This window comes from Protomyctophum bolini (genome assembly GCF_963924005.1).
Source record: "Protomyctophum bolini genome assembly, chromosome: 16".
Taxonomy (NCBI): Eukaryota; Metazoa; Chordata; class Actinopteri; order Myctophiformes; family Myctophidae; genus Protomyctophum; species Protomyctophum bolini.
In genome coordinates, this window is record NC_137877.1 from 23,336,372 (window position 1) to 23,360,469 (window position 24,098).

The 24,098-nt window shown below is 41.8% G+C and overlaps 1 protein-coding gene across 3 annotated transcripts; it reads left to right on the plus strand.

The window, feature by feature from the left end:
• Window positions 1-1,246: 1,246 nt before the first annotated feature.
• On the plus strand, window positions 1,247-22,730 carry LOC308330771 (methyl-CpG-binding domain protein 5-like). 3 transcript variants are annotated; one of them, XM_080785777.1, is made up of 12 exons: window positions 1,254-1,331; window positions 1,749-2,063; window positions 6,712-7,108; window positions 7,625-8,112; window positions 11,421-11,523; window positions 12,155-12,314; window positions 13,235-15,382; window positions 18,086-18,282; window positions 18,663-19,664; window positions 20,734-20,810; window positions 20,981-21,056; window positions 22,066-22,730. In XM_080785777.1, the coding sequence occupies exons 4-12, from the start codon at window positions 8,000-8,002 to the stop codon at window positions 22,117-22,119; spliced, it is 3,930 nt and encodes a 1,309-aa protein (XP_080641903.1). In that variant the 5' UTR covers window positions 1,254-1,331; window positions 1,749-2,063; window positions 6,712-7,108; window positions 7,625-7,999; the 3' UTR covers window positions 22,120-22,730. The 3 variants fall into 3 exon arrangements, with proteins under 3 accessions (XP_080641904.1, XP_080641903.1, XP_080641905.1); XM_080785779.1 differs by lacking the exon at window positions 1,749-2,063 and adding an exon at window positions 6,501-6,611 and having other exon boundaries at window positions 1,265-1,331; XM_080785778.1 differs by lacking the exon at window positions 1,749-2,063 and having other exon boundaries at window positions 1,247-1,331.
• The last annotated feature ends 1,368 nt before the right edge of the window (window positions 22,731-24,098 follow it).

Here is a 24,098-nt window from a genome sequence, read left to right on the forward strand (position 1 = left end):
ATATGCTGTGCAGCTGTGCTCCCTGCAGCTTCCTGTAGATGGTGCATTTAAGCAAGTGTTCGCAAAATCTCAGAATCAGAATCAGCCAAGTGATGGCTAAGTAAAAGTACTGCAATGTATAGACACACACTGTTAGTAAAAGTCTGGTATATCAAAATGTGGTAGGCCTATTCCAAAATTTACTTAAAGTACAAACGTATTGGCATCAAAATATACTTAAAGTCCCAAAAGTAAACATACTCATTATGCACAATGTCCCATTTCACAAGTTATCATAATTATGTCTAAAATCTATAGCCAAAGTTTAAGGCTGAAGTGGTTAATGCAGGTTTTGTAATAATAATCAAAAATATCAAAAGTATCTATATTATAGGCTACTATACTACTACATGATGATGACTATTATTATTATTATTATTATTATTATTATTATTATTATTATTATTATTATTATTATTATTATTATTATTAGTAGTAGTAGTAGTAGTAGTAGTAGTAGTATAGTAGCCTATAGTAGACAAACTTTATTTCCATTTGGTGAGCTTCCTTATAATTGCCACTAGAGTGCACTGTAAGAATTCTATAGATAAAATGAATAACGACTACTGCTAGTCAGAGCCATATATCTAAGGCTCTGCTACTAGTGTATACCTCTTTTTAATGATTGTGGGCTCGCCACAGCGAGCACACACTAGTTATTGCCAGTTTATATTTATTTATTCTTTATTTATTCCGCCACTCCGGCACCTAACTACTTCCACATATTTTATGCTATAGTTCAAACTTCAAACTGTTCAGCTCTTTGCAGTTATTTATGCTTGTATTTGTATTTTTACATTTTACATTTTTATACTTTTTAACTTTTTAACTTTTTTTTTACATTCTTTATAATGAGAGTCGATGGAAGAAAGGTCCCATTTTTCACAGTTACCTTTTTTGAGCTCTTATTACTCCGTCATACTTTCTTTTTTGTATTATTATATTTTTTTATTAAATCAAAGGCTAAAACTAAAAATATCTGCATGGACACTGGTATGATATCCCACCTATTTTGTCTGGATCATGACATACGCTTTTATTTTGAAGTAGTCGTTGTGGTATTTTATGCCTATGCTCCGTAGCCGATCTCCAAGCTCACAACTCGTGGCGCCAGCGACACGTTGTGAGCTTGTAGATCGGCTATTTTCGGAGCGCGCTTCACCGTCGTACGCCGAAGTATGACTTGGGTTTCCCCCCCCCCCCCTCAGCCACCAAGGCAGGCAGGAGAAGGAGGCTTTGGGAAGAGAGAAGCCACACAACCAACCCTGGTACGGGTTTATCCTTTAATACTGGTTAGTATCCCAAAAAATACATCTTTAACACACATTTATCTTCCTCGTTTGGAAGTTAAATCAAGATCAGAAGCATGATTTTATCTGACAGGGGTTGATTTGTCTTGTTATATCTGCCAGACAGCCACTGCAGCTGAGCTGGGTTGGTTGGTTGGTTGGTGGTGTTAGCTAAGCTTTTAGCCTGGGCTTGCTATAATGTTAGCTGCAACAAAACTAGCTTCGGGTTTGGACTATGCCTAGAGTCGAAATGCTTTACAAATTAAACGAGTTATTGTGTTTTAAGGGCGTTTAACAACATGTATTTGTTTACATTAATCGATTCCAGCGTTGTGTTATCTTGTCAAATAGCTTTCTGCCAAAACGCAAATAAGGCGTTGTTGATGTATTGTATTTTCCTTTCCCTGTTTGCTACTATAGTCCTGTAGAAACTGAGGAGCCAGCCAGGCAGCCAGCCTCCTAGCCTAGGAGAGGGCTATTTGCTGGAGCACCACAGCTCATATTATATGGATTGTGTTGGAATGAAATTGACTGAGCTGTATGTGATGGGGGGACAAAGGCACATTTCTGCACAATATGTCCATAAACGGACAATTGTGTCTGTGGCAAGACATGTCCTTGTCCATGGCAATTTTTAGATTTTGTTTTTACATGACACCATAATGTTCTTATTTTGATCATAAGACACAAATGCTGATAATGTCAGTCTCCAGGTTTTCTTCAGGATATGTACCGGTATGACGAATGACACTATGCACTGGTACAGTGGTTCTCAAACTTGTTATTTTCAAGAACCCCCATAACACTTGAGTGTGTGTACAGGTCTATTTGGTTCCATTTGTACACTCAGACCTGGCAATAATGGACCACCCTCAAGCAACCCTGAAGGTCCCTCAACCCACTTCGAGGACCACAGCACTAGTAGTATACATTTAGTGTACTGTACTGTAGCCCTGTTTCTGCTAATATTTGTATGTCCATGGCAAAGAAAATCCACCACAAGCTGGCATGACGATGAACCCTGTTTCTGCTTTCTGCACCATGTGTTTTGTTGCAGATGTTACCAACTTACCATGGCAAAATTTCCTCCCCTACCTACACAGTACACACAGCCACACAATCTTGTAATAATATTATATTATATGTTGTTCATTATCTATCATGGTGTTTCCCCACAGACTGTTCTTGGGCTCATGGCAGTTTCATTTATGTACAATTTGAACAGAAATTTGAATTATTTATATACAGTATGTGCAAGCTCATGCAATGTATTAATGTTATTAGTGTCAGACTAGGGCAGTTGTTTTCAACCAGTGGTCCTTCCACGTGGTCCCCAGATAAATTATGGAATGTTGATAACCAAATGGACCCTTTAACTCTTGAGGGTCCATTTGGTTTCATTTTACACTCTCAAGAGTAAAATTATTGTTAAACATCTTTATAACTTCTAGTTACACAATTTGTCTACACAATCAGACAATGTAAAATCATTGTTGTTTTGATGCCTATTGTCTCTCCTATCATGGTACCACAATACCCAGTGAAATTGTGGACAAAATCGTATCCAACGACAACAAAATATTCTTTAGTTTTGGGTACGGAAAGTCTCATCAAATGGTGGTACGACCGTGAAAAATGTCAAATACATAAATGGACCTGTCCTTGATATGAAAAGGTTTGAGAACCACTAGTCTAGGGAAACCGATTATGATTTCTCATCTTGATGTTGTGCAGTGGTGATGGGCGTCCCTGTGTGTCACATATAAAGACCTCATCTGAAAGAATGGTCTTTTAGTTTGTCTGGGCTAAGGCGTGTGCTGTGGCTGTGTGGCCGACGTGCAGCCCACCCACCTCCCACCATGGGCATACATAACTTGCGACAGCACATGAAATATAAGCCGAGATTTACGAGTCTGGGAGAGAACAGAATCTGTGCTGCACTGGCTGGCTGCTCCCTCAAATAGAAAAAAAAAAACGTGGTGACTTGTGTGTTGATATTCTGAGTGTTCCCATTCTAGGCAATTATGTTTTCTAATCTAGCTGAAAGGTTTTTTTTCAGTATTACCTCACCTTTTTCTTTTCTTGGCATCAAAAAGGCACAGCTAATACCTATGCTGACTAAGCAACAGACTTTGTATCAATATGTAAAGTTAATTTAGCTTTTATAAGATTGTATGACGGGTGTTTGCCAAGGCGTACCGATACCATTTTCTTTCCTTCCCGATACTGATTCCGATTCCCATAACTTGCTAATTGGTTGATACTGAGTACTGATCCGATACCAGTATGTAATTTCAACAAATCTAGGGACAGTGGTTCTCAAAGAGAAGTGGGGTCTAGGGAACATCTGGGTTCCTTGAGGGTGTACTTGTACATTGTCTTGTACATTTACATTTGGTTCCATTTGTACAGAGTTATGGGGTTCCTTCAAATGAAAATGTTTGAGAACCACTAGTAGGATTACATTTATTTATTTTATAATTGTTCATGTGCAGCTAGAAGTTAGTAAAGTGATAATGTAAATAATTGTGTATAAAACACTGAAGCAATCATCTGTAAATTAAAGAGTGGTATCGGACGACTGTTATACTTGCCGATTGGCATCTTTTCGATACTGCTATCGTGTAGAATTGTCCATGAGCAAGACGCTTAACCCTTAACACCCCTCAGAACTAATCTGTGTAGGGTTGGGATCCGGAACTGGATCCACTCATTGAGGAACCGGAATCGGTTCCATCACACTTTGGAATCAGTTTTATCACACTACTGTCAGAGCTGGTATGTGGACTTCACATCTGCTATGCAATTTCAGTACCAGAGGTTCTCAAACGATTTTCCGTAATTTCAAAGAGTCATAGTCAGTGTAGAAATGTACACTCAGAGTTAACAGACCTGTAAATGTCCATTTGGAACCCCTGGCCACTTGAAAGTATAATTCAAATAAATATATATAAAAAAATAAGTAGTGGGAAAATCACAGCCCTCTCAACCCTTTAACCCATTTTGATATCCCTTTAAAGGGGCATTCCACTCATTTTCAACATTTTACTATGTCATTAATATACCTTAAGAGCTGAAACAGTCACCCATTCTGTGTTTCCTAGAACTGTAATTATGAAAATCAATAACATGGTGAAACACATCTTGATGACATCAATATGTGATTCACCATGTTAATGTGTTAATGTTTTTCAGACCTCTAGTTCTAGGAAACACAGAATTATTTCCACACTACAGCTCTAAGGTATATTAATGACATAGTAAAATGTTGAAAATGAGTGGAATGCCCCTTTTAAGAGGGAATCCTAAAGGATCCTAACACTACATCTGAGCAGCCATCAGCTGGTTGAAGCTGAAACTTTACCGGCCCTCTCACAGGATTAATAAAGGCGTACCTTTTTGTGGCCTGCTTTGTCACTTTGTGGCCGTTATTGTGGCATTTCTGGACATTTTCTGTCTTTGTCCGCATTTATTTTGTCTCATTTCTCGCCTCTGGCATGAAAGTCATTATGTGCTCAGTGTCACACAAACGGAGACGCCCTCATTGTATCTCGAAACCATATTCATTTACAAAATATTTGGTGCTGGCTGTTGAATCTACTACCTATCCTCTCACCCCCTTTGGGACCGCTACCTTGCATCCAAGACAGCCTGTCCTATTTTTCAACTCAGTCAGTTTTGCTCCAGGCATGGTGCACTGGTGAAAGGGCTGGAGAGCTCTCCCTGCTCTTTTGTGGCTGATATATTGTGTTATGGTAGCAGTGTTGCGTCATACAAAATGTGCCTTCCCTTGGCTTAGCCATATAAACTGGAATGACAGGGGAATAATCACTGTTACGTATTGGTAATGGAAAAGGATGTAAAAAATAAACCGATAACCTAATATTATTGTAATGTATTTATTTATATTGCATTTTTGGTGTTACTGTATGCATTCGTCGTTGATTTAATGATTTGTGATCATCTCTTGTCACCTTTTTAGCAATATTCAGCGATGGCCTGTTAATTCCAATGAAGAATTATCCATTTAGCAAACGTCAGTCGATCAAGCACAATGAGCATAGGTCGGTTGAAAGACAATCCCTGGTGTATTTTTATATTGTGTCACATTTAGCTGTGTATGACTCATCCTTTATAATACTAGAGGAAATGCACAGTGTGAGTATGATTCACACTGTAATGCTATAATGCAATAGCAAGAGTGCCACACTGCCTTCTGCAGACCAGTATACTGTAGTAGGTAGACAATAGATCAGTGGTTCTCTCAGACAGACCAGTATAGGTAGCCGATAGATCATTGGTTCTCGACTTTTCTCAAACATTTCAGACCAGGGACCCTCTGTGATGGAATTGGTTCCATCACATTTGGAACCGTTTCTGGTTCCAAGTCTCTGTCAGAGCTGCCATGTTGTGGACCTCTCGAAATAACAATACCGGTGGTTCTCAAAATGACCAAAAGACCACCGTAACTCTTGAGTGTAGAAATGGAACCAGATGGACCCGTAATGGTCCATTTATTTGATTCCATTTGTGCATGTTCAGTTTTGAGCTTGTCGATCTGCTACTTGGTACTTTGTTTTTTATCTGACCCCTGAAAAGTAAGGCCTAAAAGTTAAAGCTTTATATTGTGTTCCAGTAGATTTTTTATTTCAATTTCTGATTTCACCATTTTTTTTGTATTAATTTCTTTATTGTTTTCTTGATTAAGCCTACAGCTTGAAAACAATTGTTTAACCTAGGTCTTAAAGGTCAGGTTTTGGGTGGGAATCTTCACGCAGGTGGTGATCACATACACCTCTCTCTCAGACCTCATCTGTAGCTTACATATTTTTCATTTCTCCTGTGTGCCACTATTTTGTAGTCACGATGGCACCAGCAGCACTCAAAGGAATGGTCGTAGCTTATTGTGAATGAAGACTGCTCTGGGCTTAGTCATACCTTAGTCACCGCCACAGCAAAAAGAAGGCCTGTCTATCATCCCCCATCCCCCATTTTAATCTAGCATTTGGCTTGGCCAGTGCCTTATGATGAGATCACCAGTGGCAACTGGCAACAAGATGATAATATTCTGCTGTGTATTCTTTGTTGCATGTCTGTCAGCCACTACAATTTTAGAGCCGGCATCTTTGGAGCACCTGCTGTATGATAATTTTTTTCCCCCTTCTCTTTTAGCTTCTTTTGCTTTATCAGTCAGGCTCAAATCTACTATTTCATGTCCATTATACTGATGGAAATGTACTAAAAAACATCTATGCTGGTGGTCTGACATAGAGATGGAAAGAGGTGACGATTATTTGAACATTTGAACACGCATTCTCTCCTAGGATTGAAATGTTAAAATTAGAATTAATATTAATTTGTTTCTCCCTGACTTATTTCACAGAAGCAAACTTGAGAACGGGATGCGATGGTTTCCTTCCTTATCATCTAGAAGACCACTGTGGGGGTGATGTCATGCCAAAGCCTGAATCAGAGATGACGTCGCCAAACTGAAGAGCGACGGTTGATGCCTCCTGTCATGTAGTCCCATTTCATTAGTGACGACGAGATCCATCAGCAGATTTCTGACTCGGCATAATATCTGACCAGTGACCACTATAATTGGACTGGTCAGCAGCCTGTCGTGGTCTGCACCTGCCCTGCCCTGCCCTGTCCTAGGCACTGGAAAGACAACGCTGTCTCCAACATGAAAACTTCAAATGTCTGCAGGATGGCCATGATGGTGGAAATCACTACACTGTGAGGCTGTCTCCTCCTGTGGACGGCGGAGCAGATAAGAGGTACATGGATTCACGTTCTCAGTCGCCACAAATGATTTCAGTCATTTGGATTACACAGAGACCAAAATAGCAGATCTACAAGTTCGCTCTGAGACGTGTTGTGATCAGCTATTTTCGGTTATTTTAAAGATTAGGTTATTCGTTATTTAAGATGACATTTGAAGAATTTTAGGTGATCAGTACTATCAAAGAATCCCCCACCCTTCAAACCCACTTTCAAAACCCACCTCTTCAATATGGCTTTCCCCAGCTAACTCCAAACCCCCTGTTTCTCCAAAGATTTTATATATTTCATTCCTTAGTCTTAGAGTTTTATTTTCTTCTAATACAGTTGTTTTAAATTATTTTGTTGTTCCCCCCCATGTAAAGCGTACTTAGAAAAGTTATATGAATTTGAAAACTAGTAATAGAATAAATGATTAGAGAAGCAACATGGGTACAGAATGATAATGACAGAATAACAATCATTGATAAACTTTCAGTCATGAGATTAAAATGTTGCTTTATTCCATGCAGGTGCAGAATGGTCGGGGTCGGAAACATATTCATTTAACACAAGCTGTTACAACAAGCACCTCCCAACCAACCCACCCACGTGACCCTCCCCTGTGTTACCAATGGATTTTAGGATATAAGCCACAGTAAAAACGTAAACGACTATTTCAGGCTGTGCCATGCCTGAAGTTCCCGATGGATTTCAGTACACACACGAGAGCGCACAACAATTTACCTACCCAGTACCACCGCCGTCACCCACGCCGTCTCTTGGTTGGTCATTTGTTGGCTGATCGGGGCCAGGATGACATGCAGGCAGAACGGCTGCTAGTGTGACAGACTTGTGGTGATATCTGGCAAGGCAGTGTGTGTCTGGAGTCTGGATCTGAAGGTACAATGGACAGAAGTATGAAGTATACGGGCCAATGTCCAGAGGACATGATGCCACCGGCAGACGTACCGATAGGCTGGCAACGAAGGATCCACCAGGGTGCGGTGTTCTATATCAGGTAAGAGTCTCTCAGAGAAACAGACTTTTGCTCTGGGGGGGCGGGGGCGCAGTGGCGGCGCAGTGGCTCAGAGGTAGAGTGGCAGGTAGAAGAACAGCCGGATGGGAACTGTGAAGTTCCCTGTTTGATCCCGGGCTCCCCCAGTGTTCAGAGTCCAAGTGACCTTGAGCAAGACTCTGAACCTCTAATTGCTCCGTGTGTGTGTGTGTGTGTGTGTGTGTGTGTGTGTGGGTGTGTGGGTGTGTGGGTGTGACTGTGACTGTGCATCTATGTAAAGCACTTTGGATAAAAGAACACAGAGAGACTTTGATGACAGCAAAACTTGAACACATTCAGTGGGTATAGCAAATTTAATCCAAACGCATGCTGTAGTTAAACTACAAATATTTCAATATCATTGTCTCGTTTATCTGAAACCGTGATTGTTAGTTAAAGGACCACTTCACCACTTTTCAACTTCTCTTCCTATAATTGGTCCCAACTAATGTTCATGATAAAATACCACAATTATTTCCTACTCAGTCTGTCTCATAGGAAGGCTGTGGGCAGTTCAGAAACCCGTCCACCAGTGACATCATCGATGGTGAATCCAAGCTAATAGAAACGGCAGGCTTTCTTTTCCTGAAAAGTTGCAATGCAAAAGTTGAAGCCATCGTTCTCACGATAATAAAAATCTAAATATATTTTAAAACAAATTAATTAAAACAAGAATCTGCCTAATGATGATGTCACTGGTGGACTGGTGTCCGAACTGCTCAAAGCCCTCCTATGAGACACAGAGAGTAGGGAAAAATGGTGGTGTTTTATCATGAACATTAGTGAGGACCAATTATATGAAGAGATGTTGAAAAGTGGTGAAGTGGTCCTTTAAATATCGGACATGATGATGATAGATCCAGTAATATGTTTAGTCCAATGCACATTTATGTTATCTCAGGATGATCCAAATTATCTAACGCATCTGTAAATGTGGTATAGCCATTATGGATGTACAGTAGTGACCCTCATGTACCCAAAACCCCACTGAAGCAGTGCTAAGAATGTACCAAGCATAAATCCCATCATCAGTGTTGATGATCAATCTAGACTGAGATCATCAGTTTGGAAGTCACTGTACAAAGAAAATGGGACTATAATTGACTCTCCTCCCAGTATGTATTACCTTAGACATGCCCTGTCTGGCTCAAAGCCAGCAGCATCTTCACTGTCTTCAGAGCGTGGCCAAACCTCGCTGAGCCAGCTGTGTTTCAAGTCATGGCCTGTCCAGACTCTGACTTAAATTATTACTTGTGCAAGCAGAGCATGCAAGTATTGTGATCGGCTGGACCAGAAGTGGTGTGTATGTATGGTAGGCGTGGTGGTACTATATCATCATCATCATCATCATCATCATACTATAATTCGAACAATGTCTGAATGTCAGAAACAGTGCGTTATCTCATCATTGACTGCACCAATCACTCCCAGTTTTCACACAGGCATTGACCATATGAATATAAAGGTCTTTCGATTTGACACATTAATGATTAATAATGAATTTATTAGTGAATAAAAACAGCCGTTTACAGCAGTTTATCTCCGACCGAGCCACACTATTAGCACACATCTCTCCATGGCAAAGAAAATCTGCACGCTCCCAGAATCCGGCTAGGCTACTTTTTACCGACGCAACTGTCATATTTACTGTCCAAATATTGTTTTTACATCACCACACGATCCCACAGGCAATGCGCCCGGGCGCAGTACCCCCCTCAGGCCAGGAGGCGGTGTGTGTGTGTGTGTGTGTGTGTGTGTGTGTGTGTGTGTGCTCGCGCGTGTGTGAGAGGGACGGTAAACACTCAGCAACACGTTCAATTTCTACTTCTACTAAAGAAAGAGGCAGCGATGGAGCCATAAGTCCATATCCATACATTCGGGGACATAAATTGCGCAAAATACTTTTAAACATGACGGCAGCAGCCTGCTGAATCATCCTAGCTGTTGTGTGCTAAGCTACATTAAACCACAACAGTCAACACGGCAATGACCAGGGTTGCCACATTGACTGAGAGGGAAACAAGCAACCAGGTCTATGAAAATGTTAACAGGCCAGATAAAGTCAGAAAATCCAAAAATAAATCTAGAATAAGCAACAATATTGCTGACTGTCAAACATCATTGTCCAATGTTGTTTTAGAGCAGTGGTTCTCAAACATTTTCATGTCATGGACCTATATATATATATATATATATATATATATATTTACTATATATATATTTGCTGTTCATATATTCAGAACGGGTAAGGACTAGTGTTCTATAACTTATAATTGGCTGTTGATCAACTTGATGTTGACGTAATTAAGAAGATTACATACATGTATACATGCATGCATTACCTTTTACCCACCCGACATTGAAACATATCTTAATTACGTCACCATCAACAGCCAGTTCTAGAATACTGTATAACCACCACGCCCACCAAACATACATACCACTTTCGGTCCAGCCGACCACAGTATACTACTTTCAAGTTACATACATGTATACATACATTACCTTTTACTCACCCAACATTGAAACATATCCGTTTAAACATAGATTGGTTACGTCACCGATATACCTTTATAACAATCCATTCGTAGTGTTCATGAGATTTAAACCAGAAGTAGGCAGTATATACTACATTTCAAAGAATATTTTAAAGTTACTTAAAGCGACGAAGACCTTTAATTATCAACAGTACGGGAACAAGAGGAAGGAGCAGAAAGTAAGTTGATGGTGACGTAATTAAGATATGTTTCAATGTTGGGTAGGTAAAGTATGTAATACATGTATGTAATCTGAAACCTATCTTTATATATATATATATATATATATATATATATATATATTCATTCATATAAGTCGTATGATATTTTATATTAATTAAATGTCATATACTGTATATTATCTCTCTAAAGTTTTTTTTTAAACTGTTGTTTATATTATGTCGGATTTCTTTAAAGGTTTATTTGTTTCAGTATTTCATTTTAATATTTTTATAGACGGGGTGATAGTAAGTCGACCGCTACGAACTTACTATCACTCGACAGTCGACAGAGTGCAGTTCTAGTTTATTTTGTATTTATTTTTTCAGGAAATGAAACAAAGCAATATTGCCTCATCAAAGTTTGTATTGTTCCTTCCTTTATTTAAACAAAGAAAAGCTTACAGCATGTTTTCCATTTCGGTCCTTAAAGTTAGTCAGTGTGTGAAAAAGAACATGATGGTTGTGTGGTGCCCCAGTCATCATTGTGTCCCTGTCCTCTGTTCTCTGCCCACAGCCCCAGTGGTTCGGCGCTAGCCTGTCCTGAACAGGCCAAGAGTTACCTGTTAACCGACGGCACCTGCAAGTGTGGCCTGGAGTGTCCTCTCATTCTTCATAAGGTCAGTGTGTCATCTGTCCCGTGCTGCACAGAGTTGTTCCGATGCCAAGCTGACGATACTGCCTAAACTGCTTGTATTGTCGAGTATGCCATGCATGTAATCTTATCACTTGATAATTATGTCAACTACAGTAATCAATTATTTTGAATGCTTCAGTTGATGTTGATGACTCTTAATGTATTACTTTGATTAAAAATGAAGGCATGGTATTAATTTGCTTTTCATGACCAAAAACTACTACTACTATTTATATTACTATTTTACTAACTTGAAAACTTTTTGGGGGTGAATTTTAATTTATTCCTAGTTCAGTGGTTCTCAAACCTCCGTACTACACTCTTAGAGTTACATCAGACCTGTAAGGGTCCATTTGGAACCCCCTCAAGGAACCCTGGGGGTCCCTGGACCACACCTTGAGAACCACCCCTGTCCTAGATAGATTTTGAATTACACACGGTTATCGGATCGGTACGTATGTTATGGGGAATGCTGTGTCTGGAAGGAAAAAAATGGTCACAATGCAAACTCTCCCCGTATACATGGTCATTAACACGTGCGCAGCGGCACACACAAACACAGTCATAACTCGTATACAGTCCTTCATGTCATCGTTCCTCTTGTTCTCCTCCAGGTGTTTAACTTCGACCCCGGGGCTGTAGTCAGACAGAGGACAGCCGAGGATGTCAGAGCTGACGCTGACGTCACCAAGCTGTGCATTCACAGAAGGAAGATCATCGCCGTGGCTACCTTGCACAAGAGCATGGAGTCCCAGCTTCCAGGCGCTGCCACTGGTATGACATTGTGCTTATTTCCTCTCTCCCTCTCCCTCTCTCTCTCTCTCTCTCTCTCTCTCTCTCTCTCTGCCTTTAGAAAGTCACATTGTTTGCGTTTATGCTAAAGCCTACTCTGTAGCAGTGGTTGAAAGTAGTAAATGAGTAAATTCTTTTTTTACCATTTTAGGGTCTCCATTGCCGTTGTAAGCCTACGATACCTATTTAATATTAGTTTTGATTATATTTCCAGCAAGCTGGACATATTCAGAGCATTTCCAATACTGACTTGCCTAGAAGAGTTTGTACTTCTGCCTTCTGGTAGAAGGTACAGCGAACCAAAGTAGATGTACATCATGTTTAAAACATCAGTTGTACCGGCATCAACATGTTGAACGAGGCTCTGAAAAAGCATTGATTGTGACGGGTTAGATTATAGTACGGTACTATTTGTGCACTTGTGTAATGTTGTGTCCCGTCTCTGTTATGTATTTCTGTTATGTTCTTTTGTGTGGCTGAAGCAGGGGTGAAAGCCCAAGCCAAATTTCCCTTGTGGACAATAAAGTGTACCTTGACCTTGATCATTTTTCTATAAGTATTTGTTGTGATCTCTGTTCTAACTCCATATTTTCCGACCTGCTGTTAGACGTCTACTGTGTCTTGTTGACATCTGTTCCTCCGGATTTATTGATTGATATACAAGCACACAGAGATAGATGGATGAAAAGATTAGTACATTGATTGTTAGATTTAATAAAGAAACATTAAATTAATCTGGCGTAACAGATGCCAACAAGTTACTTCCACATTTGGTGTGTGGAACTCACCAAATGTGGAAGTAATGTGATCTTAGGTTTTATTCTGGTCTGTGTATTGTTCCCTCTGTTTGTTTTAGACTTTGTCTCCTGTTTCTGACTTTGAATGTGGTGTTTGTTTTACAGGTCGTGGCCATGGGGCGTCCCTGAATCATAAAGCAATAAGGAATGAAATGCACAACGGTCTATCCAACTCTGTCACTCCGGACAGTAAGAATTCCTACAAAATAACAATGTCTGGTCAACATCACTACCAGCATGATCTGGGCTCACCTCCTCTGAGGGACCCGTACGCAACAGCAGCTCAGAACCGATCGAGGCTTGGCGCCACTGCCAGAAGATCACCGTTTAGTGGCCGACACGGTGGCTTGCTAAGCCCCCCGTCATCCACCTCGTGTGGCTCGCAACATTACGGCGACGGGACCCCATCTCCAAGGCCCGACTCCCTGAGGAGCCCTGACCCCTCTGTGCTGGCTTTTCACGGGGCCCTAAGTCCAGGCTCTAGTCATATGAACGGCGAGCGCTTTACGCCTCTCTCGCCACCCAGGATCATGATCCATGGCTCTAACCCTAACCCACCCAGCATCATGGTCCATGGCTCTCCTCCGGGCATTCAGCCACCTTGTGCCATGACAGCGAGGACTAGCGTCTCCCTATCGCCTTCGCTTAACACCAAAAGCCCCGGCAGACAAATATCTCCCTGCAACTTCAACACACAAATTGTAGACTATCAGCTGAAAGCTTCGTCTGCCTGCCACGCACAGCAGCATCACCCGGCCCTCTCTCAGCTTCCTTCCTGTGTCATGCAGAAGAAGCAGGTCACCTCTTCGGAGAAAGACCCTCTCGGTATCCTCGACCCCATCCCCAGCAAGAGCCGCATTCAGGACCAAATTGTCTCACCGCCGTCTCATCTCCAATTTAATGCCCAGCCTCAGGTGCCATCTATGAATGTAAACATCCCTCCTGCGATCGTCCCGTTGCCTAGCAACCTCCCCTTGCCGACGGTTAAGCCTGGAACGATCGGGCACGGCCTGAGGCTGCAGCACGTTAACCCGCCTGTTTCACCCTCGCCCATCACGTCTCCGGTACACCTGGCTGGCCCTGCTCTCATTAGGGCAGAGGAAAAGTCCCATCATTCACACGCCTCCGTTTCCTTTGCTCAACACGGGAGTTGTACTCTCGCTGCGGGCCCACAGGTCTCCAAGCTGCATTCTCGGTCTCCGCGGCCCTCCGTGCCACTGCATCACCTAAAGGAGCCTACTGTCCACCTGCGAGGCGGGGTGAACACTGGCGTGAGCAGGAACCTGGACTCCATGTGCCCTCCCCCAGGCCCCGGGTCTGACGTTGTTGGTCAGAACAGCCAAGCACGGGGCGCCGACTCTCACCGACTGCTTAATCAGCAAAACCCCTCTTTCCCAGCCAGCAGTCTACTGTCTGCAGCAGCCAAAGCACAGCTAGTCAATCAAAACAAACTGACCGACTCCATGCCAGGAGCAGAAGGTCAGCCGAGTGGTCTGGGGCCTCCGGGGCTGATGGGTGGCGGGGAACAGATGTACATGGACGGTGGGTATGCTGTTTCTGGTCCCGGACTGACTGCACGTGAAGGCCAGAGTGGAAGAGCGGCGCTCCGAGACAAGCTGATGTCCCAGCAGAGGGAGGCTCTCCGAAAAAGAAAACAGGCCGACGAGGCCGGAGGCGACACACCTTTCAGGGGTTCCAACGCCTCCTCTTGCTACCCGGAGCCCATGAAGAGAATTCTGCAGCAGGGGGGAGGACTGCAGAGCAGCACCCCAATGGCCCACCTACTGCAGTCCATGAGCCACCAGAGTGCCCAGAATGGCCTGAACCACACAGGGCACCACCACGCCGCCAGATCGGGCAAATCCCCTTTCTTTGAAGAAAGCGTTGCTCCAATGTCAACGTTGCAGAGCAGCGCGCCGCGATCATCTCATCCGCTCCACAGCAGAGTGGAAGTCCCCACCGGCTTTCAGGACCTCAGCAATAAACGTAATCTGAATCCGGGCGCTCCTCCGCTCGGCATGGATCAGTTCACAGATGCGATGAATCAGATGTACGATCCTAGTTTCGGTGCGAACGCGGGGACCGTGGGCTACGGTGGACATAAGGCCATGGGATCGATGGATAACCTTAACCCTCAGCGGCAGCAGCTGGGACCCTACTCAAAACCATTCCAAGGCAACCCCCCTTTCAGAGAGAGGACAGTGTTGCCTTCAGTGGTGTCCAATGGTGGTTTCCATACATTCTCTGAATCAGGTAATCCACCACCCTACGGAGGTTACTTTTTCTTTTTTATTCTTTTTTGTCATGTCATTTCAGTCGAGCATTTAACGATGGCAAAACGAAACGGATTGTCGTTTTTTTCCTCCACCATGTGGATGCAAATATACTGTAACTATATTCATCTTGGCCAGATGAATGTCAGTATTTTTATTCTTTTGCCAGGTGAATTACAGAATACCGGTACTTGTTTTCATGCCAATATTTTGCATGTAATTTCCATCCTGTTCATGCTTTTTACATGCTTTTTATCGTTGTTTGCTGTCAGGCAGAAACCTTTAACTTTTAGTGTTTTTTAGTAAATGACGCCCTACTTGATCATACTACAGCATTGCACAAAAGATTCTAAATCTACAAGCTGGAAATGCTGCTACTTTTGCTACATTTGCATTTGAATCCTGAAAAGTAACAGTTTTCACCTGACAGATGTTAAATTCTTGAAAACAAAGATGTCTATGTGCAATTTCTTTCAACTTAATTCTCTCATTTATATAATTTAGCTTTTTATTTGAAACATTTTCCAGTACTTATAATGGCCTGCCCTATTCTATCCAATCTCCCATCTTCATTTATTTTTATTTTTTATTAATGACCATATAGTGTAGACTATCTAAACAAAATAGTGTGCTGCTGCTTGATTCAAATAACAAGTTGAGCTACTAGTAACTTCTGTCTTAGTAACTGTAACTGTAATGTAATTATAGAACAGCAATAATGCAAGGCGTTTTTTTTTATTATTTTTTATTTTTTACTATCAGTAATGGTCTTATTGTTGGCCAGCAGAGATTTTAGTTGTTGCAGAAAGTCTTCTCATGGTCCATGCACATACCTACATTTTATCCAAGCGTGACATTCCGTACACAGGGCCAACATAAAAGCAAATGGCCATGTGTCACTAGTGGAGGTGTCAGGTGGCTAAACTCTTTGGCCGACCTGCCCCAAGTGTCCTTGAGCTATCTTTTATTAACCTCCATTCTCAGAGAGTCAGGAAAGACGGGAGTTGAAAGGGAGGTCACACTCTATAAGAGGCCCAACGGCTTTGGTAAACAAGTTGACATGTTTCATTGATCCAAATGTCGGCGCTGGAGGCTTGACTCTAATGTTCTTTAGCTGGTTGGGAGGTTGACTGGAATATTATGTGCTTCGCCAACAGATGATTACAATCATCACTTGTGACAAATAATTTACAATGTAGCAATAACCAGGGTCAGCAAGGTCTTTTTCTGTATTCATAGCAATGCTTTGTGCTTGTAAATCAGTTGGGACTCGTTGTTAATGTATAGAAGAAATCTGATAATTTATATCTCAGGTGTGTTTTTTGTTATGACTGTTTTTGTTTACAACTGTAATGCTAAATGTCAAGTACTTATTGAGAACAGATTGGCTGGCTATCCCGGACAAGCAAAGATCCCTTAAGTTACATTGCCAAGTTTGATTCACACACACATTCCTCCTCAATGTAGGCTGCATTTCTGTCTCAATACAGGAGCGCCACACAAATGATCACATTCACTTCGCGTCCAAGCTCTGGATTCAGCACATGTCGTCCGAAAACCCCAGTTAGCGGATCATGGTGGCTACTTTGTTTGAGGTTTGTCATCTGCTTTTGTAAACGAATCTTTGATAGCAGCAAGCGATCTTCCCCTCTCTTAACTCACACTGCTTGTTGTTGATTGCTAGTCCTCTGTCCTACAATGGCCTAGATGCTGTATTGAAAGGTAAGCTCTGGATATACCTTGTGGATAAGAGTTCCAATAGGCTTGTTTTGAAGTTGCTCCAATGAGCCACTGCTGGGTTTATAATTCTTTAAGAAAATTACATTTGTATTCAGTCTCATATTACATGAGTTTTTACATTTGATTTCTTTACCCATCTTTTCATTCAACTGCATTTGTTTTAGCCTTTAATTTGTTTCTAACTCTTCTACTCCCAAACAATTCTTATAGCTTGTAAATGTAGAATTTCCTGTTTTCTTCAACAGTTAGGATACAAAAGCTCTTGGCTTCCACGTTGTGCAGGTTTGTATTTTGCCAAAGGTCTAGGTAGTCTTCTACTGTTCCTGCTCCCTGCCTTCTATACCGGTGGTTCTCAAACTTTTTCATGCCAAGTGTCAGGTGGAACCCCCAAATTGATTTGGCCGCGGAACCCCATCTCAAACTGTCACTGTGCAGCAGAAACCAGCTAACTCCATTTGACCATCAAACTGTCTGCTAATGCAGCTAACTCCACCCCCTCTCATGTAAGTATCTGACAATATAGAGTCAAAATATCAACTTTGATGATGCAGTATTGCTTTGTTTTTTAAAGATACAAGGTTTTCTTCATTTCCCGAAAAAGGGAAGTTTGGAGTTAGCTGGTTTTTGAGAAAACAAGTTAACAGAAACGGATTAAAGCACAAATTCCACATTTTCACGATTTAAAAGAAAATAGCGAATTACAAGCTCATAGGTGTCACAAAGTGACACTATGAGCTTGTAAATCTGCTATTTTTAAATGGCCAAAGTGGGATAAAGTTTGTTTACAAAACCACAACATTGGACCGTGATTATCATCTCACACACCATTCTTGGGCTTGTCTCCTCTCTTGCATCTCTCTCGCTCTGTCTTTCGTTTGGTAATTCTACACAGCCCTTACTCCCATGTCTCCCTCTATTTTATTTTCCTCTTCCATATCCATAGGTGATGCTTGTTCTCTGAGCTCCAGTCTAAGGCATGCCCAAGAAGAGAGGGTTCTGTCCCTGGTTAAGGCCAGCCACCGGCGGCAGCAGCAGCAGATGTCTGGTCAGGGCCATGGCGGCCAGCCAGCTTGTGGCCCTCATCCTGATATAGTCTCCTCTTCCAACCACCCCATGGATAGACTCCTGCACAACTTCCAGGTCAGAATGTGTGTTTTTAAGTGGCTATGGCTTCCCCTCCCATACAATTTTTTTATCATTCAGGGATTGATTAACACAGCAGATGCACATTTCAGAATAAAGACGTAGAGTAAGCAAAGAAAAAAACACCACAAATTCCCAAAGACGTCCCCAGACGTCTTGGGCACCACATGGGGTGATTATAAAATCTGGAGACGTCCTGGGCACAAAATGTGTTAATATATTGCAGTACAATAGCCACATTTTCAAACTTGCATTCCCTACCTAATCCCCCCTGTTTTTTAAATCTTTTATAGTTTTGAATTTTTTTTATCTAGTTTTTTACCAATAAAGTTGTTTTTAGTTTTTCCTACTCTTTTAATCCTGCCTGTCCCTTAAAGGTGGGCTTCCCTGAGAGAGTACTGCATCCTCCCGGGACATCCTCCTTTGGTCGACCAGACGAAATGTCCCACCCTGGAGTCCCCCCTGGGTTCCGGGACGGCCAGTGGGAATATTCTGCCGTCCACTGTCTTAGGAACGGCAGAGAAGCAACTGATGCCAGCCAATGGGCAGAGGCAGCGGGCATGAGCAGGGAAACCATGCCCTGTGTTATAACGCCCAACAACAACAGCAGCGACGCGTTTTCAGCGTCCGCTGCAGAAATGCCCAAAAAACTCTCTCACTCCGTCATCCACGGCCCGCTTCGCTCCTACTCCGAAGAGTCGACAGCACGACCCCGACCCAGAGCCGGCCGGCCCCGCAAAAAGCCAGAACGACCGAACAACGGCGTCTCCTCGGGTGCTACGCCGGGAACGCCCGTCCGTTCGCGTTCTCCCAGACGCTGCAACCCGAAGAAACAGTGGATCAAAGACGCAGAGGGTCCAGAACATGATCCGTGGCAACAAGTAGACAGATTCCTGCAGTCTCCTGCAGGACCTCCGGAGCTCAACGGAAACTACGCAGAGATGCTCAGAAGGCGTGGTTTCTTGTCCCACCAGGAGTGCGCCGCCCCCCCTCAGCTCAATGGAATAGACTCAAACAGCTTGTTCGCCCACATGAACGGAGGAAACACACTGTCTGCCGTGCCTTCTTCCGCAGGCCCCGAGGTCAGAGGAGCCGGGTTTGCCGCTGACTACAGTCACTACAACGGGCATTTGAATGGTCAGCTCAACGGGAACTACAATGTGCAATGTAAAGTGAACCTCGGTGCACCCGACATGGCCGACAAGAAGGTGACGGAGGAGAAGCTGCGATCTCCTGAGTTGCTCCAGTACAAGCCTAGATCACAACATGCCAGAGAACTGCTCTGGGCTCAGGCTCTAAGCTTGCACTCTTGGCCTAGCAAGCTGAAGGAGGAGGGACAGATGTACCTCCCTGCTGTGTCCCACAGTGATCAAGGCAAGGTGAGATGATGCTTAATTCTTCTTTCTGACACAGGTCCCATCCTACGTCCCCCCCCCCCCATCCATACAAATACTTTGTAACATTGAAACATGTTGCAGACACGCAACACTAAATGGTCTTGGCTTGTGTGGCTACAAAACATATTTATGATATTATGCAAAGAAATTAAAGAATGATGGAACAAATGGATATTTTCCATTCATATCATCTTTTCATTCAAACACAAGTTCTCTGCAGGAGGATTACTGTGCATGTCAATTCTTGTTGTGTTGCTCTGTCTGAAATGGGTATATTAAAACAAGATGGCATGTTCTGGAGAGGAATTGAGAAGGCACAATAAATGATGACAGACAAAAGCAAATCATTTACAGCATTCTGGTCTATGCAAAAGCTCCCTGTTGTGTCCTTTGGCACGCTGGTTGTTTAAGATGCGAAAGAGTCATAATGGAGTCCCAGAGGTCACTGCAACATACAGTACTGCTTAGAGTTATTATTATTATTGAATTGATTGAATACTTTATTACGGTAGTCAGAAATGTAAACGGCTCGTAATACAGTCATGGGTTTGGTATTTGTAGTGAGCTCCCATCCAGTTATTACACTGACCCGGGGCACAGTCTGAAGAAAGAGAAACGAAAAGACGACTAGACTAGGACAACAAGAACTCAGTTACAACAGGAGGGAGTAAAGGCTGCACAGTGCGCACACACACACACACACACACACACACACACACACACACACACACACACACACACACCAAGTGAACCTAGGAGATTTTGTTGTGTGCATGAGGATTGACTATGTCAATTATCTTATTTTAAGTGTTGCTCTCTCTGAAAAGGGTATATTAAAACAGGACTGCAAGGAATTGAGAAGATTTGTCCACAATGAATGATGACAGACAAACTAATAATTTGCATCATCCTGGTCTGTTCCAAAGCTCCAGTTGTGGAGGGGGGGGCGATGTTGGGGAACCCTTGGCCTAGGTGAATTTCAATGCTTATTGCACTATGCCCCAGGCAATGTAATCATTTTGTATTGAATGGTGTGTTTCCTGATTTGCAGGTAGAGCCCGAGAGATTCCACAAAACAATTAAAGATGACCTGGAGTCACTACACAGAGCAAACAGAATTCACCAAAAGTAAGCGTGGGCTATGCATCTCTTTAATGCCGTTTGTTGAGGTAGGATTTGTTAATCCTATCTTGTTTTTCTTTCTCTTTTGAAGAAGCAATATGCTTCTAGATGTGCTTAATGATGAACCAGGTTGTAGTGATGATGATTTGCTAAGATAATCTTGTTTATCTTGACAGTGGTGGAGAGTTTAATAACTACCTTGAGGCTGCTATAGAGAATGCAATGAGTGAGCTGAACAAATTGACGGGCAACGTAAGTATTAAATGCATATTTTAATTTAAAGAATTGTGTGTAAGCCGGGCATCAGGGTGACTTAAGAGGTGTAAAACATCTGTGGTCAACATTGGTCACTGCGGAAGAGTGTGCACCTCCATGTCAAATTTAGAAAGTAGAAATATTAGGCCTTATTGTCAAATGTTCAATCATGTATACTTTACATTACTTTCCAAATATTTGGACCAAATAGCCAATTTTACATTGAGGTGCCCACTCTTCCCGTTACCAAACGGCACACCACCAAAGATAGCTGGGTTCAATTCCCGGCCCAAGGACTCAATTGGCAGTCTTTAGCGGGTGGTGAGTCCGTGCTGGACCATGTCCTTGTCGCCTCAAAGGCGACCCCTGCTGGTCTGTTGAGCTGTGTAGTTGTCACCCAGCTGAACTGCAGTTGGATGATTAAAACCAGTGAAACCCCATCGCTACCAGGTGAAATGAAGAAGCTGGCGTCTCCATGTTTATTGCTCAGTGATGGAAGAAGTGCTCACATTTTTTATTTGAGTAAAATAACCAATACCACAATATGGAATTACATTTACAAGACTATTTCCTTTTGTAAAGCACATTTCAACAACGGGCAAGTCAATGTGCTTTACACAAAATTAAATTATAAGATTAATGATATTAGGATGCAATTAAAAAAAGAAGAAATCTAATCGGATGCCTCAATACTACATATGATGTTATAATGATATTGACTTTTTCAATATGCATACAGTATGCACCTGCGAAATAGCAAGTATAATATTACCGTGACGTTATGAATTTTAGTTATTCACTAACTATGGTAGATATCTTGTGGCATGCTGTTCCTATCCATTGAAGGACAAATCTTAACAAGCTCTTTTAGGGGAAACATTGGGATGATGCTAGTTAAGAGGTTTTTATGTATGCATGGGTGTGCAATCAATGCAAATGTTATCCCCTAAAATAGGCTACATTTGACTAGGATTTCAACATTCTTCATGACTTTTCTCTGTTACAGAGAGATGGACAAATCGATGGACCGAAGTCCAAACGGAAGAAGATTCCCAGATGACAGTGAATGTTAGGAGGGGGGGGGGGGGGGGGGGTGTTCATAGCCTATTGTAGTTTTCTGGTGCTTCAAAAAGAATCAATGAACACTTCCTCTTCATCACAAGCCCTGCTGAGACCCTGATGAAGATCAAATTTAGCACATATACACAGATTTAAATCAGGTGCCTATCACACACGTATACACTATACGTCAATGAATTGGACAAATATTAAGTCAATTACTTACCAACTCCCCAAACTGTAATATACATGAAATGCAAAAAAAAAAAGATATTGTATATTTCTCTTCTGGATCACTCAAAACTGTATTTACTTGTATTATCATAACTACAGTACATGTTATATTCATATTAGTGTGGTTCTTGTAATAAATATTCTTATTTATATTTACATTACCTTATGTTTTCTATAGATGGGTTACACGGCAATATGTCCTACATCTAATAATAATTTCCATTTTTCAATATTATTTTGGAATGTATATTGTTGGAGTTATGGGATGTAAAATGTTCAATTTAATTATTTGTATTTCAAAATTAATATTTATTTTTCTTTAATTATTTTTGATAAAAACAGATTTCACATCTGCAAAACTGAGTGTTTGAGTTTATTCTGTTGAACCTATATGTGGACAGATACATTTGGCGAGGATGGGTTATTGAACATAAAAGTTAATAATGCTATGGCTATGACACTTTCACACATAGATTAAATTAATTAGAATACTGCAGAAAATCAGCCAGCTCTCCCCCCACACACTCACACATCCTGACAAGCACTTGGATTTGTAGGAGTTGAGGCATTACATTTAGTTTGATTCCACAGATACAAGCTCACAATGGCATTTCGTGCTTTCTATCGTCTATTTTTTTTTTAAAGTTTGCCTCCGTTATATTTCACAATTCAGTCTATATAGTATAGTGTGTTGATTACTTTTGATGCATAATAGACATTTTAATTTCATTTCATTTGAGTGGTGCAACCACTCCTAGACAGCTTTGTGGGTCCCTGGCGGACTGGGTCAGTCTGTCAGAGCACGAAAATAGCGTTGTTTGGTTTTCACCACCAAGTGTCACTGTTGCGCAGCCTAACACACAAAAACTGGGGGGTGCCCCAAAATCATGTGCGAACATGACCCACGTCCACGGGTTGAGAACAGATGCTCCTAAGTGTTTAGTTGAGCCAACGTTGGTTTAGGAGTGAATAGATGAAGCTAATTGCATCAGAATGCCATTGTCCACCTTTCAAATCCAGACATAATAATGTGCACAGTAAAATCCTCATGAGGGGCTATTTGGTTCCATTTCTGCACTCTTGAGTTAAATGAACACTGAGGATTTTACTGTTGGTTTTGGCAAGAATACAATCCAATCTTCTATCGTCTATCCGGTACCTACTGTAAAATGTCAAGGCATAAAATTACCATCTTTAAGATCCTGGGTTGGGATGTTGTGCTTGCTATTAGTCCAAGCAAACTAGCGTTTCACGTGAAATTAATTGTAACATAATTTTTTTCTTCACAGACCATTTCTATGAGGTCTCCAGAACAACATATTAAAAGTCCCAAGAAATCCCACTTACGGAAATATGTTTAATTGCATTAACCAAAATGGCCGGGATTATCAGTCAAATGGCCAATCTTGGAATAAATTCCTGACCATCAGGTAATAGTTTTTTCTGCACAGACCATTTCTATGAAGTCTCCAGAACACCATACTAAGTCCTAAGAAATCCTAGTTGTGGAAATGTTTAATTGGCATCAATCCAAAATATATTATATTAAAGACTGGAGGAGTTACGTTTGTCTCAGACAGGTTTGAGCCGTACTGTGTTGTTTTCTAATGGACATTTATTTAAACGATAAAATCATCCATTTCTCAGGAATGAAGGGATGGGACAGCACTTTCCCCTGAGATTTGGATCCCATGTCCAAATGTATGTTAACAAGGATAGAAATATTTTCCTCAAATACAGGGCATG